At 28.2% G+C, this 16,102-nt stretch overlaps 2 protein-coding genes across 2 annotated transcripts; both read right to left on the reverse strand.

The window, feature by feature from the left end:
* Nucleotides 1-960: 960 nt before the first annotated feature.
* Nucleotides 961-3,673, reverse strand: LOC132947024 (E3 SUMO-protein ligase PIAS3-like). The gene is made up of 3 exons (XM_061017202.1): nt 3,540-3,673; nt 2,208-2,544; nt 961-2,141 (listed from the first exon to the last, which is right to left on the reverse strand). The coding sequence occupies exons 2-3, from the start codon at nt 2,539-2,541 to the stop codon at nt 1,000-1,002; spliced, it is 1,476 nt and encodes a 491-aa protein (XP_060873185.1). The 5' UTR covers nt 2,542-2,544; nt 3,540-3,673; the 3' UTR covers nt 961-999.
* A 9,114-nt stretch (nt 3,674-12,787) lies between these two features.
* LOC132947558 (uncharacterized) lies at nt 12,788-15,418 on the reverse strand. The gene is made up of 2 exons (XM_061017860.1): nt 15,391-15,418; nt 12,788-14,278 (listed from the first exon to the last, which is right to left on the reverse strand). The coding sequence occupies exons 1-2, from the start codon at nt 15,416-15,418 to the stop codon at nt 13,392-13,394; spliced, it is 915 nt and encodes a 304-aa protein (XP_060873843.1). The 3' UTR covers nt 12,788-13,391.
* Nucleotides 15,419-16,102: the final 684 nt, after the last annotated feature.

Raw genomic sequence — 16,102 nt, forward strand, 5'->3', positions numbered from 1 at the left:
ATTTTAGACGCCTATAAAAAAAATGTATTATGGATCTGTGTTCAACTGAAAGAATATTATTTAGACGATATATAAAAATAAAAATTTTTAAAGCTCTAAAAGAGTCAATATTTTTTGAATATCTTGTAAAAAAATGTTCTTGTACTATATAAAAATTTTATTCAAATATAAAGTTTTTACGGTTATTCATTTTTGAGTTACAACAGAAAAACTTAATCAATTTTGTAGATAACTGGTTTTGTGTAAAAATTACTTTAATTTGTTAATTTTCTTTTGTTTTTCATGACGCTTTTGAGAACCACTGGGAATTTCTTACTTTTGAGTATTGAACCAAAAAGTACCAACTAGATTTACTTTCCTATCAGAAAAGAGGCCGAAGTAGAAATTTGAACCATTTGTACTGTCCTGATAGGTGATTGAAGACACAGAATAAAAATGAAATAGAAAAGAACGAATCGTTGTAAAATAAATCCAATCATGTGTGCTGGGGGACCCATCATCCTGCATTCCAGTTAATACTAATTGTTTTATCAATTTATATTTTTTAATTATTAAAAAAGGAAGATGTATGCTGCCAGACGGAAACATGTTGTTTGGGGTATTTCATCTTGAGATAGAATATAATATATCCTGCCTGCCAATCATTACGTAAGTCGGTGGTCTCAAAAATATGGACCACAATAAATATTATAATTATATTAATTTAAAAAAAAATACTACGTATAATAAATGAAATAAATAAATGTTGTATACATCTATTTTGTTATTTTTGATTTAGTATTAAGATGAGTAAAAAAGTGTATTACTCTCGAACCTTTGACATATAATTGATATATGGGCCCGTTGGTAATTTTAGTTTGAGACCACTGACATAAGTAGTATTTTAAAGAGCGTGTATTGTCACTATATTTAATTAAAATTGTATTAAAATAATAAATAATTAAATACAATATAAAAAAGAAGGATATTATTATCTTAACATTTATTAAATATAACATTTTAAGAATTAATTTTATCTTGTATGTCTATTTCAATTACTACTCCTTGCTCAGAACTAGTAACAGCTTGTTGCCGCTGTACTTGATCTTGTGGTTTTAAATCAACTACAGTAACTGGTTGTATAGCATTAGCGGCCTGTGCCTCATTTTCCTGTTTATCTTTTTCTTTTGGTGGTTCTTCTTCATTGTCACTTAATGTCAAATCAACAAAGCTTAAGTTTTCATTTTCTTGGTGTTTGACAGTTTCAGTTTCAGGGTGTTCTACATTCATATCAAAGGATTTTTCTTCGTCGCTATCTAAATCCACAGAATCAATAGGTTTTAATTTTGCATCAGGAGTACTATTTGCGGTTTTCGTCTCTTTCTTTTCTTCATAAACTATCCATGTGCCATCAGCTAAAATTTCAATTTCCTTACTACTGTCTTTTAAATTTGGGCTAGACACAACATTCAAAAAATAGTTTTCTATTTGTATGTCATCATACAAACAGGGCTTATTGCATGTAGGGCACATCCAAGTAGGCTTTTTTTCGTTCATCAATATATATGTGCAAGCATCAAAACATTGTAAATGATCACAATGGATAGATTTGGCAGGCATTTTCATTCTGATTTTACCCAATGGGCACACCAAGGAAAATCGATACGATGTGGTGGCCAAATCTGGATCCACATCTGCTAATTTTTTAATTATATAGTTTTTGGTCTGTTCTGAACTCCTACCTCCTTTATCTCGAAGTCTTTGTATCAAGGTTTCTGAAGTTAATCTTTTTACCAGATAAATAGACATAACGTAATTTTTTCCATCAGGAGTCCAATTGATACAGATCACGTTGGGAGTGACTGGAGAAAGTTTGACAAGTTGAGTGCAATTTATAGGTCTTGGAGATCGTCTGGATTCAGCTCCTGGCCGAGTATTAGGAGCAGTAGGTGGTAATGGACATGCTTTCGCACCAAACCGGATTTGTAGTCCAAGAGGCATGAAATCTGTTACCTCATTAGTCATAGGTTCCACTAACTGACTAATTCGAATCTGGAATTGATAAATATAATCATTTTTTCCTGGGGAAACATCACGATTCATGGCAACAAGATTGACATTCTCAAGTGACACAAAAAATTTTAATTGCGTTTCTTTCATATCTAAATAAATAAGACACTTATTATAAATATAATAAACTTAAGATAAATAATAAAATATATTGCTACCTCTAGGAACGTTCTGTAATGTGCACTTGTCAGTGCCAGCTAGAAAAGTCGGCTGAAGAACCTCGTCAATTACCTCATAAAATGGTAATTTTTTGAACTTGATTTGGGCTACAGTTTCAGGAGATGATAGATAATATAGTTCAGATATTTTTGCTACATATGCAGCTTGGTTCAAGCCAGTTGATCTAGTTCTTAATAATTCAAGTGCCTGATCTTTTAATTCAGGTTTTCGTCCTAAAGTATTTTGACCAAAAGCTCCCAATAATGTTTGTAAGTCTTTAATCCGGAATTTAGACAGCATATTTTCATAACATTCATAACGGTTGGTCATCATAGTCTTAAAAAAAAAAAAAATAATAATAATTTAATACATTTTTTTTTATTAAGTAAATGTATAGTTATAAATAGTTATAATTGCCACATAATAAAAATAAATATTTTTTATTATATTTAAAATGGAATATAGGGGCTCATATTTAGCTTTATTAATCTGCTGTTGCGCGAATAAAAAATATATATTAGGTGGTGATTCGTTATTAAAGTACTTATCAATTCAGTAACTAGAAACCTTTTAAATGTAAAATTGAAAAATAGGATTTTCCTGATTAAATTAAAATCATAGTTATTACAAATGTCCCATAATCATCCAATATACATGGTTGAAAATTCAACGCCAAAATAAAAAATATATTGTAATAAGTAGGTAAATAAGAATGAATATAGTATAAATATATTTACACATCTAGTTATTAACAGTATTTTTGTGTTGTATTGTTGTTTTTTTAATAATTCAGTTTTCTATCCTTGGGAAGTATTTAGAAAAAATATACAAAAGATAATATGATGACGATCATTAGTATAGCGAAAAGCGAACAGTGCAATCACAACAGCGTTAGGCCTATGCATAATGCTAATGCTTTATAGGCTTTAGACAAGCTTGTCTAAACTGGAATTAAATAAAATAAAACAACTTAGACTTTATGGTTATTAAAGGTAGGTATGTCTACTCGGAATTATAGTAATAATTGTCTCAAGCCGAGAAAAACACAATAATATAAAGTATAGCCGCACACCACACTCAGAGCTTATATATGAGATTCTCTAACACAGATAAACACACCGGTATGTTCTAAACTTGGTTCTGCGCATCTGCAGTGCTACGTCGTCTGCTTGTTGGTGTTGTCCATCATAGAACACAGATAGGTGTACGTCATAATTAAACATAAATATGGTGCTAACAAGTATACCTAATTAATAATAGGAACATGCATGCAGTTTAGATTATACCAGTGTATTTAGCCATGTCGTCTAGCACACACTACTTATACTCACTATGGTTCCAGATCCCAGTACTCCAGTCCGCTATAAGGTATTAAAGTCCAGCGAAGTGAACAAGTAAGGATGAAGAAAATTGTAAGACTATAAATTACACATTGGAAATTTAGAAATTCGTATGTGAATAAAATATATTAATATAGGTTATTGGCGATTGAAAGTGATAAGATGTAACAGGGACGTTGTGTATACAACAATAAGGACGCCATTGGTCCATGATCCGTGTTCGTGGCTGACGTGGCCGCGTGTGCAGCCGACGATGGCACGCCGGGTTCAATCTCCAAGAGCGGTATAAACCATATTATGTCAATCCATGGTTATATACGATTGGCGGCAATTTTGACTTGTTGCGTTCACTGATACTTATTTATCTCGTTTAATATAATAGGTTACGACAAAAGCTTATAATTTATAATTTATACATTTTGATACAGAAACACCAGGAAGGATGTACTATGTACAGTTCCCGTAAGTCCTGTACATCCATATAATCATTCATCAGTGTTGTTAAATATACTATTATGGCATGTTATAATTTATAAGTGGGTAGGTATACCTTGTTTTATGATAGTAGTGTTAAACATTGTTTGTTAGTGTGTGTATTTAGAGTTTGGTATACATAGTGATGTACCATAAATTATATTATACACATTTTAGATGGTATAAAATTTAAATACCTTTTTGAAAAAAAATTGGACATTTGAAATTAAAATTTTAAACTTATTACTCAGCGGTATCCCATTTAAAAATTGAATCTTTTAAATAAAAATTGGAGAAATAAAAAAAGAGAAAAGCAATAGTCAATGGGAAATGAGTAATAAAGTACCTATACCTAATTAATAACATTTTTTCAACTATTGCAGTATAAAAGGAATGTATAGGGAGAAAAGGCAACAGAAAAAAAACTAATGAAAATGCCTTGAGTATACTCTGTAGTAATATCAAGATATTATGTTTCAACATTTTAAGAAATTCATTATATGATAATATAATATTTGGATTTTATTATTACAGACGAACGGAACCGGTGAACTGGGTGAACTGACTGGCCGGCGAAAAACGACATTACCTGTTTACCGTAATTTATAAACTAAAATAGGTATATAAAAAATACTAGACATTTCGATGTTCGCAAGCCGTTTTGATATTTATTGACATTTTTTTATTGACGTGATATAAATAATATTGATTGTTTATGGGCAGTTTTAGACACCGTGCAAATGAGTAAGTAATATTATTATTATTATCATCATTATTATTCCTATTCTTCTATATATTAATCGTTTCATCTATTATTATGTTATATTTTATTATTTTAAATTATATTATATTATTGTTATCTATACAAATATATTGTGAATTGGACTTTTGTCCGTATTAATGAATAAATAAAAATAAAAAATAATAAAATAAAATAAGTACCTAACCAATTAAAAATGAAAAATTATAGTAATTATTTAATAACTTTTTGTTACATATTAAATAGAAAATTGTTTCAAAAGTACAAAAAATACCAACTAAATCAAATTTGCTACGAGAAACCACCCTCTATGTTGAACATCAATACATAATTGATCTGGATCCTTGCCTGGCATGATATAATACTATAAATAATATACGTAGAAAAATAGTGATCGATCACCAAATACTTAACATTTTTAATGTAGCTGGTACTTGTTGGATAATGTTGGTGACCTCTTATATAGAGGTTTTGGATTATAAATGATTGCCTTTAAACTTTCCACATCGATATTCAATAAATTCTATACAAAAATAAATTAGCATTATCATTATTTTTCATTAATGTTTAATTTAAAAACAATTAATTAACTTACTTTATAATGGTTTATAAATGTAAGGCTTTTTGAATAGTCAAACATTAAAAAGCCATCCACACTATTAGCCAACTTCATACTTTCTTTTGAAAATCTCATTTTAAGATTCATTATTACAGTGTCCAAAATAATAAAATACTTGACATGATAGCATGTCATAATATCATTTGAGCTAGGCTCTCCACTTTCACCAATGTTTACTTCAGTAATATAGTTACTTAGTTTATTTGGCTATGTTCTTTTTCTCTCAAATCCTAATAAAATAAAAAACTTTTTAACTTCAACTAATATTTTTAACGACTAAAAACTATTTGCATATAATATATTATCATATATTATGAAGTTTATTATTTATTTATAATCTACCATTCATGGATATCTCCAACAGTATGTGGTTTTTTGTACAAAATTCAGTTATTTGAGTCCAAATTGTTAAAAAATATTCTTCACAGCGATTAGCTTCTAGAGTAGCAATAACAGAATCTATTACTTGAGATGCTTTACCCAACATTACAGTCTTTTCCTGGAGTTTGTTACTTAGTATATTAATTATAAGTAAAATCTCATGTAAAACAAACAAATGCACAAGAAATGAAGTTTTATCCATTGTGAACAGGATCCATAAAAAAATTAACTTTTTTAATATACCAAACAATGTAATTTTGTATTAAATGGAAATCTATGGGTAAGTTATTTAACCTTAGCATTTGCAACGTTTTTGACAGTATTTTAATCTACTTCATATTTTAAAACTTTTATTATAGAAGAATAATGTTCTATCACCATTTTGCAGATTTTAAAACGGCAAGACCACCTTGTATCACTAATCGAACATAGTTTTGTTTTTTTAATTCCAAGTTTCTCTTGTATATCAACCAACATCATATTCTTTTATGGGATTGAAAAATGGATATACAACGCTTCTAACACATTGAAAATATTTCTAGCATTCTGAATAATGAAAAACAATTTTTATTGCTTGAAATTTAAATTAGTTTACATAGAGACATTACTAAATTAGATAACCAACATACCTTAATTTATTTACACATATCAATTACCATTGAATTAGTTCTGTGGGCCATGCAGTGTATATAAATAGAAAAAGGGTTTTTGTCTTTAATTTTTTTTTTGTACTCCATTGTAGTCACCTGACATAACATTTGCTCCATCATAGCTTTGTGCTATGATGGGTACATTCAGAATGCTGTGTTTGTCAAGAAATGATAAAAGAGCAGATAATAATGCTTCAGCGTTTTGACTTATTGACACATCTACAAATCCAACAAACCTTTCAAAAAATGACAAAAATGTGTAGATTTTTGAATACCCAACACATAAGGCTAATTGTTCTTCTTTAAAACACCTAAAAATAATTTTCACATTATATAAATTATATAATACTACATAGCTTAATTCAATATTTAACACAATTTGGTGATTTACCTTGCTTCATCACACATTAATGCAAAATATCCGCAGTCTTTGATATCACTAATAATAATATTTAATAACACAGTATTAGAACAGCAGTTTATCAGTTCATTTTGAATCTTCCAACTAGAATAATTTGTATGTTGCGATGCATACAGAGTAGCATAATGTCGGTTTATATTTGGCCATAACATTTAACAATTCCTTAAAATGTCCTAATTATCATAATTTACTACTGTATATATTACTAATATATTACTTTATATACAGTACTCTAACCAGTCAAAATATTCATACCAAACTGCTGAGAAAGCTCTATTTTGGTTCCTATAATGGATAAACCTATCATAAAAAGATGAACACAATAATTAATAAATAATAATCATGCATCTACTTTCTACAGTTAAAAAATCCCAAATAAAAATGTAAAATAAAAAATAGGATATTGTGTAATTTTTTCTTAACTGAAATTATAAATTACTTGTAATTTTGGACGAATTGGACCGGTTTGTAAATCTCCCAGATCAGTTGGCATACAATCAACTTCTTTGTTTGGTTACTATACAATTAAAAATACAAACTATAATATTTTAATGTGTAAAAACTTACATTTAAGTTTAAATGAACCAGATCAGATTTTAAAATCCCTTGACTTTAGGTATGGACGTATAGTGACCAGATATAAATTATAATTCAAATATAATATATTTATATACATATACCTACATAGGGCTACATGACAATATTAAAATAATTAAATTTACTTACTTTCATGCTGTCTGAAAAACTTGGAGGATCGTCTGGATTATTTTCATTTTCAATAGTATCAACTGTACTAGTACTGGATACTTTTTTTGGTTTATTTAAAATACTAAATAAATTTTTTTTGTCCATTTTTACTCACCTAAGTATAACACCAAAATAAAACACTTCCAAGGTCTAAATATTAAATAATACTGCAGTCTGTAGTAGTGCAATACACAAACACAACAGAAGTACAGTACAGTATCGTCACTATCGGTTTGCACACACGCAATTCATTATAACCGGCCGCGGAGAATCCCAAAACACAGATCGACTATTCGACTGATTATTTATTTACAGTCGGAAATACCGGGTGTTCTATTATTAGACGTTGTAGGATTGTAGGAATTACAAAATAAACTATAATAATAATATTTTATATTCATACAATTTACTTTTGAATAATTCTCTGCGACATATAATCATATTATTTAGTAAGTATCTCACTATCCCTTGCTTAAATTATCATTAAATTTTAAATAATCAAAAAAATATGGAGGGGGGCTATAATACATTGGGGGGGGGGGCTAAGACCCCCTAGTCCCCCCAAGTCGCGCTAATGCTTATTACTACACTATAGTTAGATCCCGTATTTTTCTAGGTCGGTATTATACTAAATGGGTTCCATATATTTTTCGATGATTACCTACGACTTACACAATACCAACATTTTCCTTCCTATTTTAACAACTTCGGACTGTCTAATTCGTGTCATAATTCATGGCTACATTAACCAGTTTTTCGTTAATCGTAAATCATAATTTATATTATAATTCATTTCTCTACGGCTCAACGCCACTATGGAACCTATGGCCTACCTATTTAAACATTTTAGTTAGGTAACTATAATTATATCCATCGACTTGGCAAGTGGTAGGTCAGAAATAATGATGGTGATTTTTTCGCAGACATTCTGATGTTATTGTTCGTCCAAAAAAAAAATGAAATAAAACGTTCCACATAAGTCGATGTTAGTGGAAATTAAAAAAAAAGTTGAACGTAAATCCACAATAATTTTCTGTCTGAAAATTAATTGTTGACATAATTCATCAAAAACACCAAAATTGGTAAATTACTTTGTGTTAGAAATTTGTAAAAACTTATATATTTATTTCTATGCCTTGAAAATTTAATACAAGATTTCCTTTGAGTTTTCCTACATTAAATAAAAAAAAAAGTTTACCTACTGAAAAGTCAATTTAATTTTTTACGATCTTTTAAAGTTAGAGATTGGATAATTAACCATCCTTAAATTAACAAATTCTCATTCGATATTCTTATTTTGTTGTTATACAAAAACTAAAACCCTAGCTGGTACTTGAAATAGTCTTAAAATGTTTATTTTAGCATTTTCTATGAATGACAAAATATTCAAAATATTTTTAACTCGTTTTGAGATATTTAGAGACATAATAAATATTTAACAAATATTTTAGTTTTTTATTCTATAAATTTCAATAACATTTGATTCGTTGGGTCAAATAAATGGAAAATTGTACATAAGGTTCTATATTAGTTGTTATAATAGCAGTTGATACATATTATCGATTCATAAGCACGATTTTTTTTTTTATAATTATTTAAACTTAAATGTTGACAAAATTTAACAAAATATCAAAAACTCTCAAATTTATTGTTGTTAAAAAATTATAAAATGTCCCATTTCATTTAATTATAAATTTAGCAGCATCAAAAAATGTCAGTTGAGACAAATCTTTATGGAGTTCAAAGTAATTCAACCTGAAATAAAAAAAAAAAATACATAATTAATATTAAAACTAATAATAAGAGGTGACCGATTAAAGGTTTGAGTAAAACACATCATAAAAATACTAGGAACAAAGTGCTTTTGAAGAATTTATTTAATCTGTATGTTAAATTACAAACTATTCATTTAAAAAAAAAGGTCTATAAGTTCCATACTCTTACTTATTAAAATAATATAAAACAAATGTTTACCAGGATGGAATATTGATGTTTGAAGATTTAGAATAACAAATGACATCTACTTGACAGGTGTATTGTCATATTCTATTGCTTTTCATTGTCTGTCATAGCATCATTAAGGTTCATTTGTTTCATTAAAAGATTGACCAATTTCAAGGGAGCGTTACGATGGCCGGTCAGACTTACCTTGATTGCCATTTCGTATTATACTTTGGCTTGTTCGAGAAGGCCGTGTTCATCAAATATATCCCCCATATCGCAATAGGCATCGGGAAAGTCCGGCCTTGTTGCTACTGCATGTTTCTATCTGTTGAACAATGAATTTTATGATTAATACTTATACTGAAAAGATACATATTTTTACAAGGTATAAATTAAGTAGCAAGTACTATATTTATAAATTATATCATGGGAAACAGAAATGACATAGAAGGTTAGTCTAAAAAAAGAACAGTTGAAAGATACTAATAATCAACATTTAAAAAATAGCAAAAATTAAATGCATGTGTAAATGATGTAAATAATGCAATATTAATGTATTAATGTATTAATGTATAGTATTAATGTATATTAAGTGTACACAAATAGTATCAAACATGCAAAATAATGAACCATTTATTAATGTGAATTATTAATATTCTATTCTGAATTTATACATAAAGATTGACTTAGCTTCTTTATGTTAAATAATAAGCAAAAATGTAACATTTTAAAATATAGCTAGATACAAACAATATAATCAACACATGCAAAACTTCTATAACGTTTTAGTTCTAAATAACGTTAAACACAAAAATTGGATAACGTTTTAATTCTGTATAACGATAAGTGCAAAACTTGGATAACGTTTTAATTCTGAATAATGATAAGCGCAAAAATTGTGTAAAGTTTTAATTGTAAATAACATAAAACGAAATTTTTTTTATCAAATGCAAGCCCTGTAATATTATTATAGGTAAACCAAGCCGACATATAAATAAATTAATAAGATTACAAATAAAGATGGTATTGTTATTGTATCTTAAACTGAAATTTGTACTGAACAAGTTTTTTCAAATTCACAGTTTGGTTTTTGAGATGGTTTGTCAACAATAGATGTGCTTTTTAAACTAGATAACTTTGATCGTAGATATATTGATGTTAATTATAAAGGGTATTATTAATGGGTATTTTTCTAGATGTGCAAAAAGCCTTTGATTGTGTAAATCATTAATTATTGATAAAAAAACTTGAATTTTCAGGTGAGCATAGACCTAATTACATATTATTATCTTTCTTTAATGAAAGAACTCAAATAGATAAAGTAATGATTATTGTAGTAAGGCCAGAAGCAATATTGAATATAATTATAAATTGTAATATGTAATTATTAAGTTTTGTTGATGATACAACTACATTGATACCTGAACCAACAGTTGATAGCTTGTAGCATGAAGCAAATGATATTTTAAATGATGTGCATTCTTGGTTTTGTAAAAATAAGTTAGAGTTAAATTTACTAAAATCTATATTTATTTGTTTTAATTCGTCTGTTAATAATGGTTTACATGGATATAATTTGATTGTCCATTTTCTAAAATGTGATCGTTTTTTAAATACCAAATGTGACTCGAAATGCGTTAAACTTAAAAAGATAATGAATTAAAATATCTTTGCTTAATAATAGATTATAGACTTAGATAGGATAGTCGTGTAAATTATATTAATGGTATTTTATAAAAATTTCCTATGTATTTCATGAAGCCAGGTATATATTAGAAGTAAATTATAAAAGAATTATTTATGTGCAATCTATTTTCTTATATGGTATATCTATTTGGAGGGGAACTTTTAATAACATTATCTCTAAGCTCAATATTACAACAATAAATGGTGTTATTAAATATTTATTAAATCTTCCTATACTAACTATTCTAATTTATGAAAAACTAAATGTAAATAATACCTGTATCAGGTCATGAACGTAATACTAGATACATATGTATATGCATAATGGTAATATACACTGAAGTGTCAAAAAGTTTTAAACAAAAAAGTGTCTTATATATACTGGTTTATTAAATATTAATATAAATCAGTTTAATAATTTAAAGTCTTTAAAAATGTATCTTATGTTTATGGATTTTTCAAAGATAATAGAATTATAATAAGATTATTATGTAAAATTGAACTCAGTTAACAATTGTTTATAATTTTTTTTGTATTTGAAGGTGATGAAAAATTGCTCCACCAGAACAAGTGTTGCTGTTAGGGAGTGCTGCATATACATCCGACGGTAGTATATGTCACTCTGTTTTGTATTATTTAAGTTTTTGTTGCAATAAAGTTCATTATTATTATTAATTTGATTCAAATGGAGTATCACGACAAAATGCAATAGAATAGAAGCTTCGTTTTTAAGCATGCTTTTTCAGAACTCCTGGCCACCGTTCAAAAACACCAAAAATAATATGAGAAGGAGCAGTTTCATTGTGTTTAATGACATTTTATTTTCATTTAACTTTTTATACAAATAAATAATATTTAAAATGACTGAAGATTGAAGTTGTGTTTCAAAAATTTGTTATTAATCGTTTTGGTAGTTTTGTGTAGGCATGTGTGTGAGTGTGGGCTTAATGAATATTTAATGTACTTATAATTTTACAGAAAAACTATAAATTGGTAAAAAACGATTACATTTAATTTAATTTAACTGAATATAGTGCAAAAAATTTTAAAAGGTAAATTAATAGTTTAACAAAAATATGTATTATTTTATTGTGGACTAACGATAATAAAAGTAAGTAAAATAATATCAAAAATAATGTAAAAATGTAAAATTGTTTATGCAAGTTATACAAACTATTTATTTATTTTATTAACCTCATCCTCATCATTATAATCCTTATATTCACCTCATCCTGAATATTTGTTCACGTAGTTCAATAGTGAAACTCTAGTATTGATATTGGTTTATCAAACTTATAGATGAGAACATAGTCTATGCTAAATCATAGGTTTTTAATCAATATTTTAATTTTCAAGGGAGATATTTTTAATTTGTGATACATCTCACCATTCTCACTCATATTTTGCTAAAAAATTGAATTATCGAAAAAATTGTCAACGCTTAAGGTCAATTCACACTATACGGAACGTCAACGTCACGTCACAGACCGGTAAAGTCACGTCAAATGTGTTATACATTCATATCAAAACGTCAAGACGTGAAACGTAAGCGTCAAATTGTAGGAATGATTGCAGTTTACTGAGGTCTACGAAAGTGTACCACCCTAAAGTGTTTTGAAACAATTGTCATCTACTATTTTAGTTGTCTTGTGGTTTTAAATTAAAATATAGATTATCAATTTATTATATAAGTATTTCATCATGCCAAAGTTTAATAAAAAAAATAAACGTTAGCATTGATGGCAATTATTTTGGACGAGGAAGAAGAGAATTGTCACCAAAAACGTAGAACAACATGGGTTCGAGAAATGTTAATTAAAAGAAAGCAATTTGGGGAATATCATACATTGTTCAATGATTTACAAGATGAAGAAACTTCATTTTACAAATATTTTAGAATGTCACAACATCAATTTTATGTTCTATTATCTAAAATCGATTTTCAAATCACAAAACAAAATACAACATTTCGAGAAGCTATAAGTGCTAAGGAAGAGTTAATGGTGTGCTTAAGGTAAATATAATAATAATATTCGTTTATAAAATAAAAAAATGTAATAAACTTTACTTGTTTATTTATATATTGACTTCACATATTATAATATTTTACTGTTATTATAAAACCTTGAGTGATTCAGTATTTTAACAAAACAATAAAATGTCAATTCATATTTTGAACATTTGTAGGATCAAAGTTTTCATAAAAATGTTGAGTAGTAGTTGATGTTGATGATGATGGTCTAGAAATAGAAGATGGTGATGGTGTTTGAATGTATTGAATCGTGTTTTGTGATGGTGCCACTTGAGTGTTAGAGCAAAAATATGATGTTGAAGGATTTATTGATAGTGGGATTTGAGGATTAGCTGATTTATTTTGCAATTGTGCCCACTCTAAATCAGACACTATCCCAAACAGTTTGTTTTTTGCCATGTGTTGGTATTCTGGAGAAAATGTTTTAACAGTAGCAGCCAGCCCTTGGAAAAATGTGTCGATTGGATGCGCATAAGATGTTGCGTTTGGTTCATCATTTGTCTCGTTATCCAATATATATTTCATCAAAACAGATGATGCTGTTTGTGGTTTATTATTTTTTTTTGTCTTAGAATAATATGAAGCTGGAATTTTCATTTTTTTTGGAGATTTTGTTTTTTGTGATAGCGACCCCATAACCTTACGTTTTGACGGAGTTTCTTTTTCACTTTCTTCATCCTCATTTAGAACATCATTATTTGTAGTTTTGTCATTCTTATTGGAAATATCTTCGTCATTTGACTCTTCACTAGCACTTTCTGGAGATAATATGTTAGAATACGTTTCTCGTTCTTTAAAAAATGGTATTACAAAAGACATGCAGTCCTCATACGTCCATTTTTTTTGTATGTCCGCTGCTTGTCCACTTTTTGTTTTTTTCTTTTTTATTGCCTTCCTAAGTTGATCTCTGAGTGAGATCCGTCGATTTTTACATGCTTGTCCTATAATATAATATAAATAAAATAAATAAATATAAAAAAAAGGTGAGTAAGTGGATGTCGCTCTGCTGTACAGTATGTGACAAGTGGGTCAATTATATTCAAAATTTTATCGTGTATAGAAAATGCTAATACAAACATTCAGTGAAATTTTCAAGTATCTACAGTCATACGTTTTTTAATTACAACAAAATAAGAAAATCGTTACATGAGATATCGAGTGGATATCAAATGTTGTAAAAATATGAATTTCAAACGCTCATAAAAATTTAATTTGACTTTCTTGTAGACATTTTTATTTTTTGATAAAGGTAGACAAACTTATGGATAATCTTGTATTACATTTTCAAATCTTAGATTTAAAAAGAAAAATTTCTCAACTCAAAATAATTTGCTAATTTTCGTGATTTTTCCGTATTTTGTCAAAATTTGAACTTTAAATGCTTATAAATAAAAACTGCGACTAAGGATTTTTAATTATTTTCATCCGCCTTTGAAACAATAACCTAGGAGACTTCTTTTAAATTATCAAGCTTTTTTACCCAACAAATACAATTTTATTGATATTTATAGAAAAAAAAACTAAAATAATTGAAAGCTGACAATGTCTGTAAACAGCTCAAAATAAGTCAAAATATTTTCAAAATTTTATCGTGTATAGAAAATGCTAATATAAACATTCAGTGAAAATTTCATGTACCTACGGTCATTTGTTTTAGAGTAGCACCAAAAACCAAAATCGATTTTCTCAAAAACAGATTTTGCGTAAATATTCCCGTTTTTCCTTAATTTTTACTTTTGACCCCCCAAAGTACCAACTAGATTCACTTTCTTATCAGAAAAGTTCCTATTGAAGAAAATCCAAGCACTTTTACTGTCCCAAAAGGTGATGACAGACACAAAAATAAAAAAAAATTAAAAAATTAAAAAAAAAACACACATCATTGTAAAATCAATACATTCATCGCTTCGCTCAGAATCTAAAAGGTGGCAATTGGATGTCGCTTTTTGACTGAATGTATAAACATTAGCATTTTCTATAAATCATAATGTTTCTAAATTTAGTTGTTACTTTGGGGGGGGGGGGGGGGGGTCAAAACACCAGCTTGTCTAGAATATAAAATAATTATAACTTATAAGTGTAATTATTTAATTTTTAGATTCTTAGCAACTGGTGACTCATTTCAAACCATTGCATTCAGTTTTCGCTTGGGGCATTCTACAGTTCATAATATAATTAAAGATGTCTGTGTAGCCATAATAGATAAGTTATTAGTTGAAGTAATGCCACTACCAAAAGAAGAAGACTGGGAAAAAATTGGGAATGATTTCTGGAATATATGGAACTTTCCGAATTGTTTGGGAGCGCTTGACGGCAAACATGTGGAAATTTTCGCTCCTCCTAATAGTGGCTCACAGTTTTACAATTATAAACGGACATTTTCAATTGTGTTGATGGCGCTAGTGGATGCGAATTATAAATTCATTGCCGTCGATGTAAGTGCTCATGGGAAGAATAGTGACGGTGGAATTTACGCGAACTCTAGTTTTGGAAAAGCCCTTGAGAAGAATAAATTAAACGTACCAAAAGATAGAAACCTTCCTGGAACTAAATCTCCAGCGCCTTTTGTAATTGTTGGAGAAGAGGCATTTCCCTTAAAACCTTATTTGCTTAAATCATATCCAGGCTCAACGATAAATGGGGACATCGAAAAACAAATATTCAATTATAGATTGTCTCGAGCTCGTCGTGTATCGGAAAATGCTTTTGGAAATTTGGTACAAAAATTTAGAATTTATTTTAGAAGCATAAATTTATTCCCTGAGAACGTAGATAAAGTAATATTAACGACATGTATTTTACATAACTATATCAAAGACAATATACTGATGGCACAGCAT

The sequence above is a fragment of the Metopolophium dirhodum genome, chromosome 6, assembly GCF_019925205.1.
Source record: "Metopolophium dirhodum isolate CAU chromosome 6, ASM1992520v1, whole genome shotgun sequence".
Taxonomy (NCBI): domain Eukaryota; kingdom Metazoa; phylum Arthropoda; class Insecta; order Hemiptera; family Aphididae; genus Metopolophium; species Metopolophium dirhodum.